The 17,897-nt window shown below is 36.2% G+C and overlaps 1 protein-coding gene across 1 annotated transcript in view; it reads left to right on the top strand.

Moving 5' to 3' along the window:
• Window positions 1–17,897, top strand: part of LOC102488796 (calcium-binding mitochondrial carrier protein SCaMC-1) — a 64,591-nt gene that overhangs the window by 42,907 nt on the left and 3,787 nt on the right. Inside the window, exons 6-11 of the mRNA XM_027772273.1 lie at window positions 8,855–8,943; window positions 8,975–9,044; window positions 10,975–11,127; window positions 12,340–12,447; window positions 15,281–15,448; window positions 17,401–17,551. Of these exons, the coding sequence (XP_027628074.1) occupies window positions 8,855–8,943; window positions 8,975–9,044; window positions 10,975–11,127; window positions 12,340–12,447; window positions 15,281–15,448; window positions 17,401–17,551 (739 nt within the window). The remainder of the gene's footprint in view (window positions 1–8,854; window positions 8,944–8,974; window positions 9,045–10,974; window positions 11,128–12,339; window positions 12,448–15,280; window positions 15,449–17,400; window positions 17,552–17,897) is intronic.

Genomic DNA, 17,897 nt, shown 5'->3' with positions numbered 1-17,897 from the left:
ACTCTTTCCATACATAATTTAGGGGAGAAAGAAAAGCATAGCCTCTGAAGTCAGACAAAAGTTAATCTAGTTTTATTTTTTCTCATTTTAATAGACCTTTATTTTTTCACATAGATTTTAGGGTTTTAAGTTTCAGATCCAATTTTAAAGAAACTTAATTGTGATTATGTTTGTCTTAGTTTGAGCTGCTATGACAAATTATCATAGCTAGATGGCTGGAACAACTAACATTTATTTTTCATAGTTTTAGAGCCTAGAAATCTAAGATCAGGGTATTTGCAGGTTCCTAGTAGGTACCCCCTTTCTGGTTTGAGAGAAGAGCAATTTTATTTATGTGCTGTTACATATGGACAGAGTGCTAACTAGCTGTCTGACCTCTTTTTATAAGGATACTACTCCCATTCATGAGGGCTCTATCCTCATGATCTAATTAGCTCCCAAAGGCCTTATTTCCAAGTATCATCACATTGGGATTAGGATTTTAACATATGAATGGGGAGGACACAAACATTCAGTTTATTGCATTCTACCCCTGCCTGACTCCAAATTCACAACCTTCTCATAGGTAAAATAAATTAATTCCACCCCAACAGTGCACATATTCTTAACTAATTCCAGCATCAACTCTAAAGTCCAAAGTCACATCTGAATCAGATATGGGTAAGATTTAAGGTATAGGGACCAGCAAGTGGCATAGTGGTTAAGGTGCTGTATTCTCACATGGCTGATCATGGATCAAGTTCTGGAATCAGTGACTTGAAAATCACGCCAGGCACGTGAATGTGTATACCTCAAATCCCAAGAGCAGAATGGAGGAAAAAGTATTACAGTGTCATTCCCCGGGGCGGGGGGGGGGGGGGATTTCTCGCTTTCCCTCTCTCTGCCTCTCACTGGAGAGTGCATTTATTCTGTGACAAAAACCTGCAAAAGGGAAAAAATATTTGAGGTACAGTTCAACCTGATGCAAAAATGCCTCTCTGACTATGAACCTGTGAAATCAAACAAGTTATTTGTTTCTAAGATACAGAGATGGTGCAGGCATTGGAGAGATACTCCCATTACAAAAGGAAGAAATAGGAAAGAATGAAGTGAAGTCAGTCCAAAACCTAGAAATGCAAGGCCCATGACACTTCAAGGTTTAACCATAATAATTTTGCCTTGACGTTCAGCCCTCCAGACCCACTGGGGTAATATTCCCTCTTATATGGCTCTGTCAAGTGGGGATAAGGCCCTATTAACTCTAGGGTGACCCTGCCTCCATGAATCTGCTGGGTATTAGTCTCTCCCTTTAAAACTGAGGTGGAGGCCAGCCCCTGCACATTAAGTCTGTGGTGTGAGTGGCAGCCCTGATGATCTCTGAATTGCCTTTGGGATCCTTTTTCCCTTGTCTTGAGTAGCCCATGTTTACTGCCAAATAGCTCTATGGGTCAGTATTATGGGGTATAAGAAGTCTTTCTTAATTTTGTCCTATTTTCTCTGTTTCTTTTAGTCTCAGCTGGCAATGTTTCTGCTGTGTAATCTATTTCTGTTCTTGGATTCTGTTGAAATGGCTAATTAAGTTCATGGTTTACACTCACATGACTCTCTTTATAATGTAGTCGATCCCAAACCCTTAAAGTTCTCTTCCAAACATGCTTTGTTATTTATTGTAATATGGTAGGCTAAGAATTTTCCATCTCTTTAAGTTGGTCATACACCACGACCAAAGTAGACATATCTTTGAGATATAAGAGTGGTTGAACTATGAAAATCCCAAATGGCAGTTTCTTTTACATAAATAGAAAAAAAAAATCCATGGGACCAGTAGTTAGCGTAATGGCTATGTCGCTGGATTCCCATGTAGTCCACCGTGGTTCGTGTCCTGGACCCGGTGGCTTAAAACTCATGACGGGTGCATGTGCATGCGTGCCCAAGATCCCAAGAGGAGAATGGAGGAGAAGGAATTGTGGCATGGCCATCCCCCCTAGGGGGTGATTTCTTGCTTTCTGTCTCTCTTTCTCTGTCTGTCTGGCGAGTGCACATGCCCTATAGCAAAAACCTCTCCAAAAAATAAGAAAAAAAAGTCCAAAATTCATATAGAATCATAAAAGGTTCACATAGCCAAGTCCATCTTGAATAAGAAAAACAAAGCTGGAGGCAACACACTTTGTAATTTCAAAATATCTTACAGAAGAACTAAAGCTTCATTCTGTACCAGAATAAAGAAGGACACCTAGGACAATGGAATGGATGAGAGAACCTAGAAATAAAGCCACACGTATGGTCAACTGTTCTTCAACAAGGGTGTCAAGAATACATAATGGAGAAAGAATTTTTTTTTCAACAAACAGTTATGGAAAACTGAATATTTACATGCAAAAATCAAATTGGATTTTTATTTTATGCCATGTGCAAAAAACAAATGCAAAATTAATTAAACACTTAAACATAAGACCTGAACTTGTAAAATTACTAGGGAAAAATAAAACAAACAAACAAACAAAAAACCAGCATGGGGAAAGGCTTCAAGACATTGATGTTGGCAATGATTTTTTTTTTTGAGGGGGGAAGGATATGGCACCAAAAGTGCATGCAACAAAAGCAGAAATGTATTAAGTGGGGTTATATCAAACTAAAAAGCTTTTGCATAATGAAGATAATAATTGACAACATGATAAGGCAACCTATGGAAAGGAAGAAAATATTTGCAAACCGTACAACTAATAAGGGGTCAATATTCAAAATAAATAGGGAACTCCTACAACTCAATAGGAGTTATTATAACAATAACAATAACAATAACAATAATAATAATAATAATAATTAGAAGATTTAAAATATAGGCTAAGGACATTGATTAGACAGTTCTCAAAGAAGACATGTAGGGCCAGCCAGTGGTATGGTGGCTTAGGACAACTGGATTCCAAATGGCCAACTGTGTGGCTTGAATCTTGGACCTACAGGCTTGAAAAACACACTGGGTACATGTGTGTACATGCCCAAAAGCCCAACAAGAGAAGAGAGGACAAAGAACTGTGGTGTTTCTTTCCTCCCCCAAGGGTTGCTTTTGCTCGTTCTCTGTCTCCAGTGAGCACATACACTCTACAGCAAAACTTTCAAAGTAAAAGACATAGCTAATACATATATGAAACGATGCTCAGTGCCACTAATCATCAGGGAACTGTAAATCAAAATCACAATGAGATATCTGTCAGGATGCCTGGTATCAAAAAAAATAAACACAAGACAGATGTTTGCAAAGATGTGGAGAAATTGGAACCCTTGTACGCTGTTGGTGAAAATGTAGAAATGATACAGTTGCTATGGAAATCAGTATGACATTCCTCAAAAAAATGAAAACTAGAACTACCATATGATTTGACAGTCTCACATTTGGGTACATATCCAAAATAGTTAAATCCAATATCTTACAGAGTTATTATCACTCCCATGTTCCTTGTAACATTATTCACAATAGCCAAGATGTAGAAACAACCTACTTGTCTACTGAAGGATGAATGGATAAAGAAAATGTGATATATACATACACTGCAATATTATTTAGCCTTAAAAAAAGAAGTAAATTCTGCAATATTTGATAATGTGGATGAACTTTGAGGATGTTCTGCTAAGGGAAGTAAGCCAGCAATAGAAAACAAATACTGCTTGATTCTACATACATAGAATCAAAGAGTGGAATGGTGGTTTGCCAGTGCCTGGGGAAACAGGGACATTGGGAGTTGCTAATCAACAGACATAAAACTTCAGGTAAGCAAGATGAGTAAGTTCTAGAGAATTGCTACACAACATTGTACTGATAGTTAACAATACTATATCATATACTAAGAAATTTGTTAAGATGATTGTTCTCAAGTTCAATTTCTTACCATAATAAAATACAATTTAAGAAGGCCCTTGCAAGTCTCTCCTTAGTCATATCCCTCTGTTTCCTTCCATCATTAATCATTTTCTAGTTTTTCTTTATAGATTTTCCATCTATGCATGTATATGTGAATAATATAGTTTAGTTTTGTCTATTTTAGAATTATATATAGTCTTAACATTCTGTTTATTTTTAAAAAGAGTTATTTAACTTCATTTATTTTATTTATTTATTTTAATTTGACCAGAGAGGGGCAGAGTGTGAGAAAGAGAGACAGAAAGTGAAAAAGCAAGTCACCAGGTCCAGGACTTGAACTGTAGTCGGCCACGTGGGAGTTCAATGCCCCCAACCACCATGGCCACCTGCCGGCCCCTATTTATTTATTATTTATTTATTTTACATTCAATCACTGTATGTCATTACAGCATATCAAATGAATTTTCCCATCCTGAATACACTGTGTATTGGTTCACTCAAAGTTATTACCATACATACATATTATCATCAACAGATAATTTTCCATTTTTGTGTCTCTTAAATGTTTTGCTTCTTTTTTATTTTCCTTTCAATTCTCTCCCTCTCACACTCTCTCATTTCCCACCCTCCTCCTACACTGTCTCTAGTCTCCACAGTTGTTCTCCATGCCTTTGTACCTTCCAATCTTTCAGTTCTGTTTTAGAGTGCAGACATTTGGTATGTATTGAGTGGGGACATATAATACCTCTTCATAGTCTGGCTTGCTGAGATTAGCAGTAAATCTTCCACATTCATTCACTTTCTATCAAATGCCAGGGTCTCTCTTTCTTTTTTTTAATGGATGAGTAAGTAAGATTCTGTATGGTGTTTGTGCCACACATTTTCAATCCATTTATCTGTCTATGGACATTTGGAATGGTTCCATGTCTTAGCATTTGTGAATAATGCCACAATAAACATGGATATGCAAGTATTTTACCAACAAAGTGCATTCCTATCTTTTAGGTAGATACCCAGGAATGGAATTGCTGGATTGTATGGTAGTACTATTTGTAGGTTTTTAGGGAATCTCCATATTGTTCTCCACAGTGGCTGTACTAATGTACATTCCTACTAGCAGTGTAGGAGAGCTCCCTTATTCTCCATAGCCTCACCAGCACTTATCATTTTTTATTATTTTAATCTTAGCCATTTTCACTAGGGTTAGGTGGTATCTCACTGTGGTTTTAATTTGCATCTTCTTTATGATAAGGGATGTTAAACATTTTTTCATATGCTTTTTGGCTGTTTGTATGTCTTCCTTAGAGAGTTGTCTGTTCAGCCCATTTGCCCATCTTTTAACTGGGTTAATCTTTTTTTTTTTTCAGCTAAGCTGTTTGAGTTCTCTGTATTTTCTGGTTATCAGTCTCTTATCTGAGGCATAGCTTGCAAATTCATTTTGAGTTGATTTTTGTTAGTGGTGAGAGATAGGGGTCCAGTTTGATCTTTCTGCACATGGATACCCGGTTTTTTTTTCAGCACCATTTACTAAAGAGATTTTCTTTTCCCCACTGGAGCCCTTCATCAGGGAGTGAGATGCCTCCTACTCCACTCTTCTTGCACAGTATTGCTTTAGTAATACAGGGTGTTTTATGATTCCAGACAGATTCTGGATTGTTTTATCTAAATCTCTGAAGAATGTCTCTGGTAATTTGATTGGGATTGCATTAAATATGTAGATTGATTTGGGTAGAATTTACATTTTGATTGTATTAATTTTTCCAATCCAGGAACATGGGATATCTTTCTACTTTCTTGTGTCATTTTCAATTTCTTTTTAAAGTTTTTTATAGTTTTCCTTTTAGAGGTCTTTGACTTCTTTGGTTAGGTTTATTCCTAGGTATCTTTTACTTTTTCTGGTTATCGTAAATGGGATTGTTTTCTTCACTTATACCTCAGTCTGATCATTGTTTATGTAGAGAAATGTTATAGGTTTTTGTAGATTCAACTATGTTTATGTATATTACTGTAGTCTATTCATTTTTATCTTATGCAATAGTCCATTGCATGTCAGTTTTATTGATAGAGTTCTCTTGTATTGTTGATTATCTGTGTTGTTTCTAGATTTTCATTGTTATAAATAATGCTACCATAAACTTTCTTATACGTGTCTCCTGGTGTATGTGAACAAGAGATCTCATAGGAATGCAGGGTGAATACTTGGAAATGAAATTACTGTATCATAGGGTGTTTGTTCCCTTTTACTAGTAACATCAAATTATTTTCCAAAATGTTTGTGCTATTGTTTGCTTTTACCAGGAAAGAATGAGAATTACCCTTGCTCCATGTCTTTGCCAATGATAGTATTTGTATGAATAAAATTTTGCTAGTGAGTTAGTTATTAAATAGAATATCACTGTAATTTTAGGACCAGCAGTTGGTGTAATAGCTATGTTGCTGGACTGCCATTTAGTCACTTGTGGTTTGAGTCCTGGACCCGGTGGCTTAAACTCATGCCAGGTGCATGTGTGTGCGTGCCCAAGATCCCGAGAGGAGAATGGAAGAATGAAGGAGATGGGATTGCAGCATGGCCATACCCCCCGGGGGGTGATTTTTCACTTTCTGTCTCTCTCTGTCTTTCTGGTGAGTGCACACGCCCTATAGCAAAAACCTCTCAAAAAAATAAATAAAAGGATATCACTGTAATTTTAATTTGAATGATTTGAGAATCTTTTAATAGTCTGTATCTTGAACCTTCACAGGCTTTCTTTTCGGTGATTTCTGAAACTGGTCAAGATCACCAATTCCAGTATTTAATTCTTAGGTCTCATTTTGATCTCTTGATTGCATCTGATATAGCTGATCATTCCATTCTTAAAAATACCTGTTTCACTTGGCTTCCAGAACACTACCTTCTATTGGTATGTCTGCCTTTCTATCCTTTCCTTTTCAGTCGTCTTTATTTGTTCTTCCTCTTTTACCTGATGTCATACATTGAAATCCTAACCCCCTGGACCTTATAGTGTATTCATATTTGGAAATAATATTGTTGCAGATTAGGGGGTCAACAAGTGGCATGGTGGTTAAGGTGTTGGACTCCCACATGGCTGACCAACGTTTGAGTCCTGGACCTGGTGACTTGCTTTCTCACTTTCTTTCTCTGTCTGGTCAAAATTTAAAAAGACTAATAATAATAAATAAACTTAAATAAATAATTCTTTTTTAAAAAAAGATTGTTGCAGATTAATTAAGATGAGGTTACACTGAAATAGACTGGGCCCCTAATTCAATATGACTGAAGTCTTTGTAAGATGATGGCCATGTAAAAATGAGCACACACCTCTATTTGCTACCCTTGTTATTTTACTTGCTTGTTTCCTTTCCTATGTCTCTTACTACACTGCAAACTCCTAGAGAGCAGCAGTTAACTCCCACACTATTACATTGCTGATACTTAGCCCCTGGCCTGGCATATTAGTTTATTAACTCAACAAATATTTGTTGAACACCCTTATCTATTATTAGGTTTACAGCAGAGCCAAGAGAGACCAGTTTGCTGCCCTTAATGGCCTTACTTTCTAGTACAATAATCAAGCAGTAAACAGAAATGAATGAATCAGTTAAGATGGTGATAAATATTAGCGAGGTGAGAGAGGAAGCCATGGAAAGAGCTAAGGAGAAATGTTCTAGGCAGGGGAAAAATCAAATACAAAGGCTCTAAGGGGGAAGGTACTTGGAAGGGGAGGCACTGACTGAATGAATAGCTGGAGAGAAAACTAAGAAGCAGAGAAGTGACTTATCCACCACGATCGACAAGTAATGAACTAGATCACGTGAGTCCAGTTGGGCACTCTTTCTATTGAACCATATTGCCTCAATATTTAGGAAAAAACAGTATTTTTTAAATTTTTTTTGAGAGATTTTCACTATAGGGCGTGTGTGTTCGCCAGACAGACAGAGAGAGACATAGAGACAGAAAATGAGAAATCACCCCCCGAGGGGATGGTCATGCCGCAATCCCTTCTTCTCCATTCTCCTCTCGGGATCTTGGGCACGCACACACACGGGCCTGGCGTGAGTTTTAAGCCACCGGGTCCGGGACAGGAACCACGGTCGACTACGTGGGAGTCCAGCGACATAGCCATTATGCTAACTGCTGGTTCCCAGGAAAAAACAGTCTTAACAAATGCATGTGTAACTACTGAAAATGGGTCAAAAAGTGAAACTCATTAGAGTGTAGATTTTTTTCAAAGAAAATTGATGAACATTTGAAGAAACAGTATAAATGTTAAAGAAACTAAGCAAGTTGTGTAAGCTGCTACTCTTGAATTCTGACTTAAGTTCATAATGGAGTTTTAGAGAATGTAAGATAAAGCAGAAAAATATTATTAACCATTATTCCTTACCTAATGTGTGGCAGACACGGTGTTGGGTGTCTGGGACATGATTCCTGCACTCGGGGCTTACATTGTTCATGGGACTGATTATCTAAACAGTTTGAGAATTTTAAAGTAATAAAACTTTAATTCAATGGGAATTCACTTCCTATTAAACCTATATGAATATGTTAGTAAAAATTCATTTTATCTAGTACAAGTGTTAAGAAAATAATTAGTCTTCAATAACAGGTGATGACATATGAAAAATAACTTTGGATTTTTGGTCCTGTCAAAAAATTGTTCTTGGTCCTTATAAAAGTTATCTTTTGGGTCAGTAGGTGGTGTGGTGGCTAAGATGCTGGATCCCACATGGCTGACGCTGTGGTTCGAGTTCCGGTCTCAGTGACTAGAAAAGCACCATGGGCGCATGTACCCATGTGCCCCAAATCCCAAGGGGATAATAGAGGAGAAGGGATTGCTGTGGGGCCATCCCTCCTCCATGGGGTGATTTCTCACTTTTCCTCTCTCTGTCTCTGTTTCTCTCCAGCAAGCTCATGTGACCTATGGCAAAAATCTAAATAATAATAATAAAATAAAAGTTACCTTTAAAATATTTCAAGTGTTTGTTCTTTAATTCTTTTTTTTTTGCATTTATCAGATAATTGACATAGGCGAGAGTATAGCTATTCCAGATGAGTTTACTGAACAAGAAAGGAAGTCTGGAGACTGGTGGAAACGTCTGGTGGCAGTCTGGACGCTGGTGGCAACGTCTGGGGGAAGCAGGAATAGCTAGCGCGGTTGCACGGACATGCACAGCACCTTTAGACCGTCTGAAAGTCATGATGCAGGTGATGTTTACACTGTACCTACCCCTTAATAGTTAAAGTAATTTAAATAATCCTTGATAATTTTCAGGAGAAATATTTTTAATGTTTTGGTACATTTTATAGTACTTTTCATTATTTTGTACTTTTCCAAACATGTTAATTCTTTTATGCTCTCATACTATTCAAATTAATTTTAATTTGAAGTAATAATAGAACCACATTAGGAGTTCTGTCAGAAATAAAACTAAACCAATGAAAGATGGGATAAGATACCACTAGTTTATTTATAATCTCTAACCTTGGACACCGACATAATAGCATGGTTCTACTCTATTAAGTACTAACAATATTCTAAGAATTAGAAGGAAATTAAGGAGAAAAAATAGAGAGGTAAGATATTGGTGGGGGCACAGAAATGGTCTATTACCCATTGATGATAATGTGTATAGTATTCTCAACTGCACTGGTCTGAGGTATATTTCACATTGGGTAAATTCTCTTTACAAGCTAAATGATGTATAGCAATTGAATGTATAAAAATAACAATAAAAATTAAAAAAGAAAAGAAACAACTTAGAATATATTATATATTATCATGTGTTACCTAATTACATTTATTTACTGGATTGTCAATAGTAGTTATGAAATAGTACATCACTTAATCTGTATCATAATAAAATCTATAAATAAAATCTAATATTGTATTTGACATATGTTCTCTGCAAGAATGCAAAATTAATAATCTACTATCTAGTGAATTTAAATTTTGTAATTATAATTAAATGTCTGGAACTAGCCTGTAGCATGGTGGTTAAGGTGACTGATGGCATGTGGACAACTGTAGTTCAATTCCTGGACCTGGTGGCTTAAAAAATGTGCCAGGTGGATTTGCATTCATGCCCAAAATCCTGAAAGGAGGATGAAATGGAGGTGAAGGAATTGTGGCATGACTGTGCTCCATGGTGTGTGCTTTTTTGTTCTTTCTTTCTCTGTCCCTCTCTGGCAAATGCATGCACCTTCTGGCCACATAGCCAACCATGATTCGAGTTCCAGACCTGGTGACTTAAAACTCATGCTGGGCATGTATGCACACATGCCCAAAAGCCTAGGAGGAGAATGGAGGAGAAGAAATGGTGGCGTGGTCATCCCCTGCAGTGAGCTGATTTCTCACTTTTTGTCTCTTTGTCACTCTCTGTCTCTCCCTGCATTGCAAAAATCTCTCAAAAACATTACATATATGAACATTTTGTTATTTTTTTTGTAGCATGAAATAACAATTTTGGAGGCTAGAAATCCCAAATTAAGGTGTCAGCAGGGTTGATTCCTTCTAGGGCTGTGAAGGAGAATCTTTTCCAGGTTTCTGTTTCTGTCTTTTCTTTATGTCTTCTCACATTGCCCTCCCTGTGTGTGCATCATGTCTGTGTCTAAATTCCTCCTTTTAATAAGAATGCCGGTCAGATTAGCACCTCACTTTAACTTGGTTACCCTATAAAGACCCCCCTCTCTAACTAAGGTCATGTTTTGAGGAAATGAGGGTCAAGATTTTAACACATGAATCTTGAGGGACACAATTCAATCCATAACACGTCACTACCCAGGAGTATTCAATGTGGAAAGTGTGATCTGTTCTTCAGTGTGTATTTCAAGGCACTTTTTTATAATGTCATAATATTTTGGTGGTAACAATACATCTTGTTTATGTTGAAATTCTCTGATAATTAAGTTCTTTCTGTTTTCTTTAAGTTTTTCTTCTTTTCCTTGATGATTAATTAAAATGTGTACTGGGGACGGGAAAAATTAATATAGCAATATTTTATGTCTCTGAAGGAAAAATTACAATGATGTTGAAAATCTTGAATTTACAAAAACATATATAATTATTTTATTAGCAGTAGCAATACCATATTGCCAGTAAAATAAGTTGAAAAATAAATTTGCTGTTCACTTCTAGGTTCATAGTTTAGAGTCAAGGAGAATGAGATTGACTAGTGGGTTTCAGCAGATGGTAAAAGAAGGAGGAATTCTCTCTCTTTGGAGGGGAAATGGTGTAAATGTTTTTAAAATTGCACCAGAGACAGCACTCAAGGTCGGGGCCTATGAACAGGTAAAATGTCATTGTGGAATTTTAAAGATCAGATTTTAAATTTAATTAAAACTATTTTTTGATATTTATGAAGAAGAAAACTCAAGTGTGAACAAGCAATAGTTGATGTAAATATTAGTGACTTCATTTATTCTCGTTTAATTATTTTTATGTTTTCATATTGCTGTGGTATGCAAGAGAAGTTCCACAAATTGCACCATATTATCAGAACTGATCTCTACTAATGGTTCTTTTCATTTCAGTGTCACAGTGTAGGAAGCCTTTACAGAACATTTTATAATTGGTTTTTCCTTTGAACAATTTGAATATTTTATGGAAATTTCAGGTCATTTGTTAAGAGTGGAGGATTAATCTCTTAATTTGGTTAAGTGATGAGCAGTTGAAAGATATGCACTGAATTTTAAAATTTGTTAATCTGATTTAAGATTTAAATAATTCACTTTGAGATGAGATATGTCTGTTTTCAAATATTATAAATTATTAGTGTTACATAAAAGTTTAAGCGTGCATGCTTCTCTGGGACCAGCAGTTGGTGTAATGGCTATGTTGCTGGACTCGCATGTAGTCGACCACTGGCCCCCAGCTGCATGTTCTGATGGGGAGTAACTGACTTGAGACCCAGAGAGTTACATTATGAAGACTAGCAGAAGCACACTGATGACAGACCACTAGAGAAGACAAACAGGAACTCATCCTGCCAGGAAGTGATAAGGGGACATGCGTGCTGGAGCTGTCTTGGATTGTAAATGCCTTTCCAGTCATCCATCGTCTCTATCAAATGCTATTTACTTCAGTTCCTGTGAAGTCTGACCTTTAGGTTTAGATTTCCATTATCATTTTTTCTGCATATTCTTATAATGACCTGTTACTTGAGTTAACCAAAGTAAACTGTTTTTTGAAACAGAAAGAACTTCTCACATTAGATTACTATTCCTGATTATCCAATAACCAAACAATATTAAATGCTTCCATACTCTGCAGAACAAAAAAAGGAGACTGAATAGTGGGGCTTTATTTACTATTTTAGATAACTAATTGCATAAAAATTAAAATTTGGTATTCTCGGTTGTACTAAGAACAGTACAACAGTATATACTGTATATACAGTATCTGGTATACTTTTTAATATAATTTTATACTACTAATGAACATTATAAATGTTCTATATTCCATTTCAGTAATGTTAAAATTTCAATAATTTTATTTATACAGTATAAGAAATGGCTTAGTTTTGATGGTGCTAATATAGGAATTCTTGAAAGATTTATATCTGGATCATTGGCTGGTGCAACTGCCCAGACCTGTATTTACCCCATGGAGGTAGGTATTATTATAACATTTAACTAAAGTTATGCTGTTAATCGAAATTACAACTTTTTAAAAATGAATCCCATATCACTATTTTGTATAATAGACAGCTTTATAATGGTAGAATTTAAATCTTACATCAAGTGTCAGTTGGCCTCTGAAGGTTTTTGTTTGTTAGGACAAAGGTAGTGTATTGGTGATGGACCAAGAATATAAGCCATTTTGTTGAATGATTGATTGATTCATAGGTTTACTCATTTATTCATTATACAACTTTCTATACCTATTAAGTTTAAGGTATTTTTCTTGGTAATACTCAGGATCCAGGAAAGAGTCGGACAGGAATTTTAGTCATGTAGCTTATAGTCTAGAAGGAATGATTATCTGAAATGGAAAATACAAATTCTAGGACAGAGATCAACATAAAATATTACGGAGATTGGAGGGGGAGATATTATTTCTAGTTAGGGATTTCATGAACGATATGAATAGAATGTGTGAGCTTGACTTCAAGTTTGGACACACAGGGTTAATGAGGAAGGGCATTGAGGTAGAAATAACAGCTTGAGCAAAGTGAAAAAAAAGTAAGTACTTAGGTTTGAAATGGACATAGCAAAGGTTGGGGTCCAATCAGAAAGGCTTTTGTATGTAGCTAAAGGAATTTAATTTTGATTCCTTAAGAAACAAGAAACCATTAAGACTTTGGAGCCTGAAATGAGATCATAGCAACATGCTCCCCCCACCCCACCCCCCCAAAGTGGGAGAGATTAGAAAGCTAAGACTACATACACGATATTCAGGGAAGATACCATAAGAGCTTGACCGGTGGATAGGACTGGGGAAACTGATTTGTGTTAGCTAGCTATTGTCTTGAAAATGGAGAACTTGAAAAGTGGAAAGCAGGGGAAGGCAAAGCTCTGTCTGAGTTCTTGGCCCGAGTACTTAGGAGAGGTGCACAGAGCTACCTTTCTAACAGAGGTGGAGAATGGAGCACGAGCCAGTCCCTAAGAAATGAGGAGCTTAGGTTTGCACACATTTAATTCCAGCCATTGGTGGGACAACCAAGTGATGATTTTCCAGCAGGCAGTTGTAAAGGTGATACTAAGATTTGAGATTTCAAGACTTGGTATGTCACCCACAAGGGATGTTATATGAATTTATGAGATTGCCTAAGAAAAAAGACTTTTGAAAAAAATATTGGGGTTAGGTGGTGGTGCCATGGTGATATGACTGGACCCACATAAGAAAGGACCCGGGGTTCATGTCCTTGCACATGCTGAGCACACATGTGCAAGCCCGTGATGAGACTGGGTGGACTGTGACATGACAACTGTCAGTGATCCCTCACCACTGTCTCTCATGGAAGAAATAAATAACTTTAGAAATGTTGAGAAGAAAACTTTGGAAAATAATTTAGAGAATAAGAAAAAAATAACATGCTAGTGAAGCAGACAGACAAAATTTATTGTACTTGGGTAATAGGAGTGGGTGCTGCCCTGGAGACGACAGGGAGGTTTAAGAATGGGATTGTCAGGGCTAGCTGGTGGTGTGGTGGTTAATGCCTATATCCCACATGGCCGACTGTTAGCTGGTGGTGTGGTGGTTAATGCCTATATCCCTCACGGCCAACATTTCTTATGGCTTGAAAAACATGCTGGGTGTGTGTGAGCACATGCCCAAAATCCCAAGAGAAGAATGAAGAAGGAATTAGTGCATAGCCATTTCCCCTGAGAGGTACTTTCTCACTTTCCCTCTTTCTGTCTCTCTCCCATGATTGTACACACCCTATAGCAAAATAAAAAAACTAATGACATTAAAAACAAGAATGGTATTGTCAAAATGTCTGGTCCTGCAGAGAAGTCCATAAGACAGAAGACTTCTGCTGACTACTCATAGGTAGTGCCATCAAGATGCAGTTAGCCCAATCAAAGAAAGTTTGTGTATACTTTTTGTCTTAGATGTTTTAGAGAACCATTTTTTCAAGTGTTTATAGAGCTTCATTAAATTAAATCAATGGAAATTAAGAGAACATGGATTGAGACTCTTTTAGGAGAATTATATGAGGCCTAGGAATATTGATTAAGTATAGACCACTGAGGTTCTTAGAGCTTCTGTGATAGCTTAAGACCACAAAGTGAGTCCAAGTCATGTGAAATTACAACTTCAGGCCTCAGTGTTACAGTATTCAAGAGAGGATGAATTTTAAGCATATATAAAATATTTTTTCTCATATTGGCTCTATTACCCATCCATATCACTTTTTTTTTTTTTTCTGCAGGGCATATGCACTTTCCAGAGGGAGATAAAAAGTAAGAAATCATCTCCCAGGGAGATGGCCATGCCCCAATCCCTTCTCCATTCTTCTCTCAGGATTTTGGGCACATACGCATGCATGCCTGGCATGTTTTTCAAGCTTCCAGGTCCAGGACTCAAACTGCAGACTCGACCACGTGGAATCCCACTGCCTTTGCCATGCCATGGGCTGGTTCCTAAAATTACTTTTTAAAATTTACACTTTAATTTTATTTGCTTTATTTTGAAGTGGTAATGCTATTTCAAATCAGAACATGTTACTTTATAACACATTAAAGGAATTTGGATGTATCCAACAAAGTCAGAGATTAATGTTATTTTTATGTTCGAATAATTAAAAAAAAAGCTTCCATCCACACCAGTTATTCATAATTAAGAGTCAGTTCTTGAGAGTTATAATTATGTTTATGATTGCTTTCTCTTTTTATTTCTATGTTAATCTGTAGATATTGTGATATAATGTAGGTCATTGGATGGTTCGATGAGTTGGGTGAAGTTGGTCCATGTCTTTGTTACATCTTTTCACATGTAGGTAATAAAGACTAGACTGGCCGTAGCTAAAACTGGAGAGTATTCAGGGATTATTGATTGTGGCAAGAAGCTCCTGAAACAAGAAGGTTTCAAAACCTTTTTAAGAGGTTACGTTCCTAACTTGCTAGGCATCGTACCTTACGCAGGTTTAGATCTTACTGTTTATGAGGTGAGTTTTTTTCATGATGTGCCATTATATGTTAGATTTGAAAATATGGCCCAATAGTTTTATTTTATTCTAAGAATATGGTTATAAATGACATTTTATGAAATAGCTTCTGACCAAGAGTGAATTGAATGGTTTTATTTATTTTAATTTCGTTAGATATCTGGTATTCTAATAATATTTTTTTATTTGTGAATTCATTTTTGGTAGTAATAATTATATACCTAAATTTTGATAAAATAGTGATTCACAACCCTGGATGCATGTCAGAATCATCTACATGTAAATGGTAAAAAATGCAGAATTTTGGGATTCATCACAAGATGTATCGTTTTAATTGCCAGAGGATATGTATACTTGCCAGAAAGAGACAAAGAGAGAAAAACAGACAAACAAACAAACAAACAAAACCATAATGGGACAATGGGATGTGGTCCCTCCTCCTCCATTTCTCCATACTGTCAGGATTTGGGGCTCCTATTCACATGTGCCTGGCATATTTTCCATATTGCTGCTGCTGGGATTTGTGGTCAGCCACATGGGATTCCAGCTTCTTTAACTAGGCTATTGGGTTAACCTACTGAGATATTCAGATGTAATTATTCCCAGGGAGAGGTCTGGAATTGAGAATTTTTAACTACGCAGAAGAATGTGATTGTACAGGTAAGATTGAGTAAACTGAATTTCACACAGTTCTGAAATGAGAATTGATGAGAGATGTCCTTAGAGGCTGGGAAAGAGAATCAGTGTTGAGACGGGGCAGAATAATGGAGAGTGTAGTGCCCATCAGGCAGGATCGCAGGTCTCTCCTCTCCAAGCCAGTTATTTCTTTTTTATGACTACATCTGCTTCAAGAAGGCCATCTTAACAATACACACCATTCAGTAGCAGGAACCAGGTGAGACGTGTGGTTCAATTCATTCTTAATATAGGAAGGACAGCTCTCCAAACACAGGCCCAGTGGCGTTGTCCAGGAAGTAGTAGAGCCACCATGTGGAAGATAATTTTACTTAAAAACATACTTTGATATCTTTGTAGATATTTAAGGTTATGAGCATTATAACATGTATTTCTTTTTGTTTTCTTGCTTCTGTGATCTTACTAAAATAGATTTGTTTCTGATGTTTAGGTTGGGCTCTCTGCATTCTCTATTCTTTTATTTCTATAGTTCAGTACCTTTTGTTTTCAAAATGTACCATTAAACATTTCTCTTCATTGCTATACAGCTGTCACAGTGAACGAAGACATACTGAAATTTCCTTTTTTTTAGGACTATTTTTCCTTTTGAAGTTTATTTATTTTTGTGAGCTACAGTGTGTTTTTTAAAAATTTATTTTATAATTTCTTATTTACATTTAATTGTTGTACATCTTCATTGGACATAGCATGGATTTTCAAAGTGTGCATGCAGTGAAATTTATTTTTTAAAAGCAATAAATTATACATTTATAGTAATTGTTCCAGTTCATAATGGTAAAGTTGCTATCCTTTAATAAATGAACAATTCTAAGCACTTAGTGATGTTTTACGTACACTACTTCTAAATAATTTCTTCCAGCTACTTTTATTCAAGGAAAAGCAAATTTGGAAAGATGAGTCTTTTTTTAGAAGTTGAGAAAACCTGATTTTGTTAACCTGAAGTGGATTATTCCATCTTTTTCTCTACAATATTCTGTTAATCTCTGTGAGAACCTCCAGAATTTTGCACAGGTCTTTGAATATTGTTACAAACAAACAAAGCCAAACAAACAAACAAAAATGAGCAAAACTAGCAAACAAAAACTAAAATAAACAAAACACCACAGAGACACACATGTGAGAACTCAAACAAAGGTATTCGAAAACATCTGTGTACTCTGAGGTGACCAGTAAGGGCAGCCACTCTGTATAAAAGACTCACTCTACTTAGATTTTCATAGTAGTTAAGGGGTATTTACTACTCTCTTCTTTGCCAGCTTTTGAAGAATTATTGGCTAGAACATTATGCAGGAAACTCCATGAATCCTGGGGTGATGATTTTACTGGGATGCAGTACTTTGTCTCACACTTGTGGTCAGTTAGCCAGCTTCCCTTTGACCGTTCTTAGGACTCGCATGCAGACTGAACGTAAGTTTTGTTTTCTTTTTTTTTTTTTTTTTTTTTTTTTTTTTGGCTTTTTTTTTTTTTTTGGTGCTACATTTACTTTGCAATACGAATAGGACCAAGGTGATCAGAGCAAAAGAAAACCTTAGTATACTTAAAATGCATATGACCATTATGTCAAGAAATTGCACAAAAATATAAGAGAAGATTTAGCAACAGTTGATGAAGGATCTCCTTTGTATTCTTTTTTTAATTTTTTTTTACTTTTATTCTTTTTTTCCATTTCATTTTCTTCCATACATTCAATCACATTATTATTTGTCTTACAAAATGGATATTTAAACAGGTGAACATTTCTCCCTAGTACTGT

This window comes from Tupaia chinensis, unplaced genomic scaffold, assembly GCF_000334495.1.
Source record: "Tupaia chinensis unplaced genomic scaffold, TupChi_1.0 Scaffold000270_1, whole genome shotgun sequence".
Classification (NCBI taxonomy): domain Eukaryota; kingdom Metazoa; phylum Chordata; class Mammalia; order Scandentia; family Tupaiidae; genus Tupaia; species Tupaia belangeri.
This window is presented reverse-complemented; position numbering and strand designations above follow the sequence as displayed.